The sequence below is a fragment of the Cricetulus griseus genome, assembly GCF_003668045.3.
Source record: "Cricetulus griseus strain 17A/GY chromosome 1 unlocalized genomic scaffold, alternate assembly CriGri-PICRH-1.0 chr1_0, whole genome shotgun sequence".
Lineage (NCBI taxonomy): Eukaryota > Metazoa > Chordata > Mammalia > Rodentia > Cricetidae > Cricetulus > Cricetulus griseus.
The window spans coordinates 64329794-64338888 of record NW_023276806.1 but is presented as its reverse complement, the minus strand read 5'-3'; the positions used below and the strand labels follow the sequence as shown (position 1 = coordinate 64338888).

The 9095-nt window shown below is 46.9% G+C and overlaps 1 protein-coding gene across 4 annotated transcripts; it reads left to right on the top strand.

The window, feature by feature from the left end:
• Positions 1-1084: 1084 nt before the first annotated feature.
• Positions 1085-8084, top strand: Rab13 (RAB13, member RAS oncogene family). 4 transcript variants are annotated; one of them, XM_027393323.2, is made up of 8 exons: positions 1085-1352; positions 2484-2544; positions 3829-3991; positions 4180-4257; positions 4757-4846; positions 4974-5039; positions 5121-5174; positions 7617-8084. In XM_027393323.2, the coding sequence occupies exons 1-8, from the start codon at positions 1229-1231 to the stop codon at positions 7692-7694; spliced, it is 714 nt and encodes a 237-aa protein (XP_027249124.1). In that variant the 5' UTR covers positions 1085-1228; the 3' UTR covers positions 7695-8084. The 4 variants fall into 4 exon arrangements, with proteins under 4 accessions (XP_027249124.1, XP_027249125.1, XP_027249126.1 ...); XM_027393324.1 differs by having other exon boundaries at positions 1091-1352; positions 3931-3991; XM_027393325.1 differs by lacking the exon at positions 1085-1352 and adding an exon at positions 1986-2201.
• Positions 8085-9095: the final 1011 nt, after the last annotated feature.

Genomic DNA, 9095 nt, shown 5'->3' with positions numbered 1-9095 from the left:
GCTGTCCTCTACCTCCACTGCACGCCATAGCAGGCCTCTGTGCACACAGACACCACAGTAAATAAAGCTTTAAAACCTGTTTACGGGGGCCAGAGAGATGGCTCAGCCGTAAGAGCACTGACTGTTCTTCCAGAGGTCCTGAGTTCAATTCCCAGCAACCACATGGTGGTCACAACCATCCTTAATAAGATCTGGTACCCTCTTCTGGTGTGCTGATATACATGGAAGCAGAATGTTGTATACATAATAAATAAAGTCTTTAAAAAAGAAAGAAAGAAAGAAAGAAAGAAAGAAAGAAAGAAAGAAAGAAAGAAAGAAAGAAGGGCCGGGTAGGGGTGATGCACACCTTTAATCCTAGCACTGGGGGAGGCACAGTCAGGCAGATCACTGTTGAGTTCGAGGCCAGACTGGTCTACAGAGCAAGTTGTACACCAGTACAGCCTGGGTTACACACAGAAAAACCCTGTCTCGGGAAAAACAACAACAACAACAACAAAAAAAAAAAAAAAAAAAAAAAGAAAGATGGAAAATTGCTCATAATAGTGCACACCTGTAGTCTTCATACTTGAGAGAGACTGAGTCCCGGCTGTGCTACTGAATTCCAGGCTAGTCTTCAGAATGTGAATAGGTTGTGTGTGTTTTGAGTGTAGTTGATGAGGCTTATTTTTATCATTTCAATTTTTCACTGTGCTCCACCAGGGGGCAGGTGGACCCAGAATATTAACCTCCCAACCCGCTTCTTTTCAAAGAGAATTGGGATACATAGACTTAGGACGCACAACGCTGACACTAAAGTTCTAGGACCTTTATCGCAAACTCAAAAAGCCTTTGAATAGAGCCTCAGCTTTTTATCAGTTTCCAGCACAACCCCCATCTCCACCCTTATTGACAAATTCTTTCCCTCCTCCTGTAATCTCTTTAAAATTCCTCTTTCCACTTCGGTCTAAAGAGAGGAAAGACAGCTAGCCAAAGACAGAGGGAAGACTCAGACTGGCCCGCCGAGGCTGGGGGAGCCGCCGCAGGACCGCAGGAGCTGGACAGGCCTTTCCACTGGCGAAGAGGGTGGAGCCGCGAGCAGGGCCGCCTCTCTTCTTTCCCGGGGCCCTGGGCGGAGAGGGAGGAAAACTTCCTGGCTAGGACTCTGGCGGTTTCTGCCTGCCAGCCCTCCGATCCCGCCTACCAGTGTTGGCTTTTCCCGACCCCTCCCCCGGCGCCCCCAGTGTCCGCCATGGCCAAAGCCTACGACCACCTCTTCAAGTTGCTGCTGATCGGGGACTCGGGGGTGGGCAAGACCTGTCTGATTATTCGCTTTGCAGAGGACAACTTCAACAACACTTACATCTCCACCATCGGTGAGCCCACTGACTGTATCCGAGACCCCAGACCCACCCCCTGCCCCCGCCCACCCTCGTACACCGGCTCCTGAATGACTAGGGACCCTACTTTTTAATCCCCTTAGAGTAAGACACTAACTTCCATTTTCTCAACCCCTTGTTCCAGACCCATCCCCCATAGTGCCCCTGAATAACACTCAAAACTTCAAACCTTTCTGAGGCTTCCAGGTGACTCCAGTTGCTGCCCTCCCTCCCTTTCTTGGTATAGCTCCCTAGTGTCCCCAAATCCGCACAGGCACTTGTCATTTCTCCTGCTTCCTTCTTCACCGCGCCCACCCAAACTCTCCAGATTCATTCTTCACCATTTCTCTCTTCCCCTGCTTCCCAATTCCGTTGGCCTCTCTCTGACCCGCTGGGCTTCAGACTTCCCCTGCATCCCCCTTCCAGATCTTCTTCCTAACCCTCCTCCCTTTACACCGTACGGCACCCGCACCGAGCCAGAGCGGCAGGGTGTATCGGGTGAGGAAGGTGGAAGGGAAGGGACTTTGGGGTCTCTGAGTAAGCTTCCTGACTCAACATTCTCTCTGGGGCCCCCAAGAGGCCTGGGAGATGTGCCCAGACTTCCAGTAAAGAGTGTCCTTTCCCCTCCCTGCTCTTTCTTCATCTCCTCTTGACTGAGACTGGTGGCGGAGGGGAAAGAAACCGCTTCTCTCCACGAACTGATTCCCAGGGGCATCTTACGGAGCCCCCGTCCGAAAGGACAAGCCTGGCCCACTAGTTAATCCGCATAGACATGAATCAGCTGCCTCTCCTGTTTCTATTTACCCTGAAGGGCTCTAGCAGGGTTGCTGGAGGATCAATATATGCGTGAGTTGGGGGAAGGAGGGAAAAAGACCGGGAAAGTGAGATAGAGATGGAAGCAAAATTGTCAGCTGGCATGCTTTTAAGCCCCTAATGGGTGGGTTTCGTCTCTCCAAAACGCCATGCATTCTAAGGGAAAACGTGCTTACTATAGGAATAAAGCTTTGGAAAAGTTCTCCCCGTTTACACATCCATCAAGTGCCTGCCCAGCAAAGTTTCTGGCGCGGCCTCTGCTCTCTCCCACCATGCTTTTCACATACCCACCTGGCTTCACACCTTTCACTCCAGGAATTGATTTCAAGATCCGAACTGTGGAAATAGAGGGCAAGAGGATCAAACTGCAAGTCTGGTAAGGAGGCTGCCCAGCTCACCAGTCCAGGCTGTGAGCCGACCTACCCAGCACCCCCACCCCACCCTCCAATTCTTCCTCCTTCTTTTTTCTCTTTCCAGTTTTTCTTCTGCTTATTCTTTAGTTTTGGAGCCTGTCCTGGAACTCACTCTGTAGGTCAGGCTGGCTTCAAACTCACAGAGATCAGCCTGCTTCTGCTTCCTGAGTGCTGGGATTTTAAAGGCATGAGCCACCACAGCCACCCATATTCTCTTTCCAGTTTTATTTTTTGTTTTTTTGTTTTTTTTTTTTTTTTGAGACAAAGTCTCATGTAGCCAGGGTGTCCTGGAACTCACAATGCAGCTGAGAATGAGCTTTAGTGCCTGGTCCTGCTGCTCCTGCCTCCTGTGTCCTGGGATTGCAGGCATGTACAGACATGAGGCACCATGCTGGTCTTTCTGTTCTTCTTTATTTCTTTCCCTTTTTATTCTGCCCAGTACATCTCCTAATGTATCTGTCTTGCTTACTCAGCTGTCCTTCCCTTTCTCTTCCTTGTGTGCCACTTTCAGTTTGTCTGTGTCTTCTCCTCACCCAGAGCATTCTCTGGACTTGAAAACAAATGTCTTTTGGGGGCTATGATGTAGAAACAGGTTCCGAGTGCTTCAAAGACAAGTTGCAGAATTACAAGTTTGACTCCCAGTCTATTGCTCTCTCTAAATTTTAGAGAGCAACCTTTATCCCAGCACTTGGGAAGCAGAGGCAGGTGGATCTCTGGGAGTCTGTCGGCCTGGTCTACATGGTGAGTTCCAGAATAGTCAGGACTATGTAAAGAGACCTTTCTCAAATAATAATAATAATAAATAATAATAACTTGAAATTTTTGGAGAGTGCAGGAGGTCACATACAGGGGTGTGACCTGACTGTCCTAAGGAGGTGGAGACTCTGCAGGTTTGAAGGCACTATGAGGCTTTAGCTAAAGCATTGTGATATGTCAGGTAAACAGCAGCAGATGGGGTCTAAACCCTGATGCTGATACGATACTTAGGCTCTGCTTGACCTTCATTAGATACCCAGCCTCCCTACAATTGTTTCATTTGTAAGATGGGGACAGCGCAACGCCTCACAACGATACAGTGGACTCTAGATAGGATGACACACACACACACAAAAGTGATACTCAGCACGGCGCTTGGTATCTGTGAGTAAACAAGAGACATCCTGTTTCCCAGGCCTGCGGCCTTGAAGAGCAGCCCAAGTGTCCTTGTCTCTTTCCCCTTTACTGTTTCCTGACTCTTTTCCTTTCAGCCCCCCCACCCTCAGTGCTGCAAAAGCTAAGTTCCTAGGAAAGGACTTTCCCCCTTGGAGGCTGCTTGCTTCTATTTCACTTTATGAAAACTTTTGCTTCAGGGACACAGCTGGCCAAGAACGATTCAAGACAATAACTACCGCCTATTACCGTGGAGCCATGGTATGAGGTGTGGGTCCGGACATGGGCTAAAGTCATAGTTACATGACTACAAAGGGTCACGAACGTGGGGTAGGGGATAAGGAAGGAGGGTAAGGAGTGTGTTGCAGTGAGCCCCGGGTAGCCTGTGTTTAGCGGACAATAGAAAGCGAATGGGAGTATGGTTCAAGGTAAACTTTGCCATCCCTTAGGGCATTATCCTAGTATATGACATCACAGATGAGAAATCGTTCGAGAATATTCAGAACTGGATGAAAAGCATCAAAGAGGTGAGACACCTCCAAAAGCAACAGAAGACAAAGCTCCTGGAGGGAGGAGGGGTGTGAGAATGGGTAAGCTTCAACTTTAATTAATTAATTAATTAATTAAAATTTATGTATATGGGTGTTTTGCCTGCATATGTATATGTGTGAACCAGTTGCCCTCAGAGATAAGAAGAGTGTGGTGGACCCTGGAACTTTAGTGATGGATGGCTGTGAGCCACAAAGTGGGTGCTGGGAATTGCACTCAGGTCCTCTGGAAGAACAGTCAGTGCTCTTAACTGCTGAGCCATCTCTCCAACCCCAACCCCACCCCCTTACCTCCTCCACCCCCCCACCCTGCCTTCTTCTTGAGACAAGGTCTCACTCTGTAACCCCAGCTGTTGTGAAACTCACTATGTATCCCTGTATCACAGTACTCCTCCTGCCTCTGCTTTCCAAGTGCAGAAATTGCAGGTGTGAGCCACACAAAAGACCCAGCTTTTACTTGTTTTACTTTTGTCTTCAGAATGCCTCTGCTGGGGTGGAGCGCCTTCTGCTGGGGAACAAGTGTGACATGGAGGCCAAGAGGAAGGTGCTGAAAGAACAGGCTGATAAGGTGAGGGGCAGGGGGCTGGGCTGCTTGGCTCAGGGCTGGGAGAACCAGTGTGAGGAAGGATTACTGAACACTTTGATTCTGCCCTCCCCTTTATCCAGTTCTCTCCTTCCCTCCTCACCCCCTACAGCTGGCTCGAGAGCATGGAATCCGATTTTTTGAGACAAGTGCCAAATCCAGTATGAATGTGGATGAGGTGAGATCCGCCCTCTGAGAGATGGAAATACTAACAGATTTATCTTCTCCTCCAATTTGTTCTAACCAGTTTCCCCTTTAGGCTTTCAATTCCCTGGCCCGTGACATCTTGCTCAAGTCAGGAGGCCGGAGATCGGTGAGTTGGTTCTACTTGGCGAGTTGCCACTGTATGTGTCTGCAAGAACTGGAGTAAAGTGGTGATGCAGAGCCCGGAGCCGGGATCCCAGCACTGGGAGGTGGTGGCAAGAGGATCAGGAGTTCAATGTCCTACACTGTGTGTGTGGGAAGGTGGAAACAGAAATTTATCTACTGCCTGCCAGTTCCCAAATAACCATTCAGAGCTTTTATTAATTACAAATGTTCAGCAGATAGCTCAGGTTTATCATTAACTAGCTCTTACATTTAAATTAACCCATATCTATCTATCAATCAATGTATTCCTACATGGCTTGTGGCTTTATCTGTCCTCTAGCATCTTGCTCCCCCTGGGGCTGGCTGGCTTCTCCCTCTCATTCTGCTCTTCTTCCCCCACCATTTTCAGTTTGGCTTTCCCACCTAGACTTATTCTGTCTTGCTATAGACCAATAAGCTTTTTCATTAGCCAATGAGAGTAATACTTATTCACAGCATACAGAAGGATTATCCCACAGCATTTCCCCCTTTTTGTCTAATTAAAAAGGAAGGTTTAAACTTTAACACAGTAAGATTATATACAACAAAAATAGTTATTAAGAATTTCAGTTGCTGGGCAGTGGTGGTGCACGCCTTTAGTCCCAGCACTGGGGAGGCAGAGGCAGGCGGATCTCTGTGAGTTAGAGGTCAGCCTGGTCTAAAAGAGCTCATTCCAGGGCAGCCTCCAAAACCACAGAGAAACCCTGTCTCAATACTCTATTATCTATCATATCTTGATCAATCTAAAGTTTTATATCTATCTAATTTATCTTTTATCATAACTAAGAAAAACTATGACTATCTAGTCTCCAACTCCATCAAGACCCCCAGAAGGATCTAATGTTACCTAATGACAAGGACAAATCACTACCTGGACAGTCTCTCTAGTTCTTCTGTAATGCCAGAACATCCAACTCTGGCCTCCAGGCCTAGTATATCTGACAGAGTTTCCTGTAAAGCAGGGAATTCTGAAGGACTGTCCTACCCTGTCTTGGCAAAGTTCAGCAGTTGCCTTTTTTGTGTCCTGCTGGCCCAGTTTGGACGGTAACTGTCAGCAGTTGAGGCAAGGGCAGTTTCTTTCCCACATGGCTAGATTTTGCCATAAAGAAAACAAACTCCATATGGAATTTCTTTGATGCCCATCATCTTCTCTGAATTGCATTGGTGCTGCCAGGAGCAAGCATGTCTCACTGTCAAGAAAAGTCTTGTTATCAAAACATTTTAAAGGCCATATTCTGTGGGTCTTTGAAGTGTCTGAAGATTACCTATCTGAAATATATCATTGATTACCTAGAAAACCTAACTAACATGACTAAAGTTTGACAATTATAGATGACTATGAAACTATTTTTTTCTTTTTTTTTTTTTTTTTTTGGTTTTTTGAGACAGGGTTTCTCTGTGGCTTTGGAGGCTGTCCTGGAACTCACTCTGTAGACCAGGCTGATCTTGAACTCACAGAGATCCACCTGCCTCTGCCTCTGCCTCCCCAGTGCCACCACCACCTGCCCCTGATTGTTTTTGTATGTCTAGAAACTATTTTTTTAAAGATTTTATTTATTTATTATACATACAACATTCTGCTTCCATGTATATCTGCACACCAGAAGAGGGCACCAGATCTCATAACGGATGGTTGTGAGCCACCATGTGGTTGCTGGGAATTGAACTCAGGACCTCAGGAAGAGCAGGCAGTGCTCTTAACCTCTGAGCCATCTCTTCAGCCCCCCCCCCCAGACAGGGTTTCTCTGTGTAGCTTTGGAGCCTGGAGCACTCTGGAGACCAGGCTGGTCTTGAACTCACAGAGATCCTCCTGCCTCTGCCTCCCGAGTGCTGAGATTAAAGGCGTAGGCCATCAACTACCGGCCACTCTTACATTTAAATTAACCCATATCTATCTATCAATCAATGTATTCCTAATGGCTTGTGGCTTTATCTGTCCTCTAGCATCTTGCTCCCCCTGGGGCTGGCTGGCTTCTCCCTCTCATTCTGCTCTTCTTCCCCCACCATTTTCAGTTTGGCTTTCCCACCTAGACTTATTCTGTCTTGCTATAGACCAATAAGCTTTTTTATTAGCCAATTCACAGTGTACAGAAGGATTATTCCACAGGGGGTAGGGGATGGGGGGGTCAAGGAGGGGTGTTGACTACCTTTAATCCCATCACTCAGGAGGCAAAAGCAGGTGATCTTTGAGTTTGAGACCAACCCGGTCTACAGAGGGAGTTCTGAGACAGCTAGGACTACACAGAGAAACCCTGTCTCAAAAAAAAAAAAAAAAAAAGAAGAAGAAGAAGCCAGAGGAACTATGCCAACATTTCTCATGGGGGGGGGGGTTGTCTTGAGTTTATAGGCTCATACTCCAGCCAACCCTTCACATACGTACTCTATCCTTCTACCTTCCTGTCTCTAGGGGAACCACAGCAAACCCTCCAGCACTGACCTGAAGCCATCTGACAAGAAGAACACCAACAAGTGCTCCCTGGGCTGAAGGACATTCCTTGTGGCCTCCTCACCCTGAACCTGGAGGCTAGACCTGAGGGAGTTGGGCTGAGGATTACACTGGGGAGAAACTGGTGGGAACTAGAGGGGTAGATGAACTGCTGATAAGGAGAATGAGGGGAAGGACAGGAAGGAGGAGCAGGGAAAAGGAAGGGGAAGGAATCAAGGGTGTGAACGTTGAAAGGGGTTTGAGAAGGTGAAAGGCAGAATAGTGGTGTCAGGTCAGGAACGACCTTGGGTTTGAGGTCAGACATTATGGACATAGGCTGATTGCTCCGTCTGGTTCAGGTTAGGGTATGGAGAGGCTGGCTCCACACTACCCTGAAGATTGCTCACTACATGGTCTTTGTTAGTATTAAAGGCCACTCTTTTGCATGAATGTTCCATGTGCATTACTTTTATTACTGTCAGACTGCTCTCAACTCAAATCTAATTTGTCTCTCCAAGATGCTCCCTCACCTGAATCTGGCTGTGTTCTCTGTCCTTGATTAAAAACAGCAAGGAGAAGCTTGGCAGCTTTAATCCCAGCATGGGCTGGGGTGGGGTGGGGGGTGGTAGCTGGATCTCTGTGAGTTCAAGGCCAACCTGTTCTACAAAGTGAGTTCCAGGACAGCTGGGGTTACATAGAGAGACCCTATCTTGAAAACAAAACAAAACAAAAAGTAACCTGGCCAGTCACTTTCTTTTTTTGAAAAGGGTGTGCCACAACCCAAACTGAAGGTTCACTCAGTTTTTGTTCTAATGCAAGTGGCATTAGACCTACTCTGCCTCACCCCACTGGTGGGAGCTCAGCTTCATATTTTTGAGACTGGCTATTTTTTAAAAATTCCTCAAAAAGGAAATGAGAGAAAGTGGGAAGGAGTTAGCTGCTATTGCAGGCCATCAAATACTGAAAATGTAGCAAGGCTTTTTGTTTTGTTTTGTTTTGTTTTGTTTCGTTTTTCAAGACAGAATTTCTCTGTGAAACAGTCCTAGCTGCCCTGAAACTCTCTCTATAGACCAGGCTGGTCTTGAACTCACAGAGGTTCATCTGCCTCTATCTCCCTAGTGCTGGGATAAAGGTGTGAGTCACCACTGCCTGGCCACAGGAAGCTTTTTGTAAACCAATTTTACTAGGTGAGTAAAGAGATTTGGATTCCTTTGCTATAGTAGCTTTATAAAGTGAGGGAGATTTATGAAATATTAGCCATTCATGGGATAACCATCTTTTTATAGACAAAAAACAACTTTTCTCACAATTTGGAGGAAGAGACACAGGAGAGATTCTCTTATTTACAAGTGTTTTCTGAGCATCTGCCCTGGGACAGACAATAATCCCTAAACAGCTTTTTGGTGACAGGTGTAAGCAGAGGAATAGACAAAATTTGAGAAGAAAAACAGTCTTTGGGTT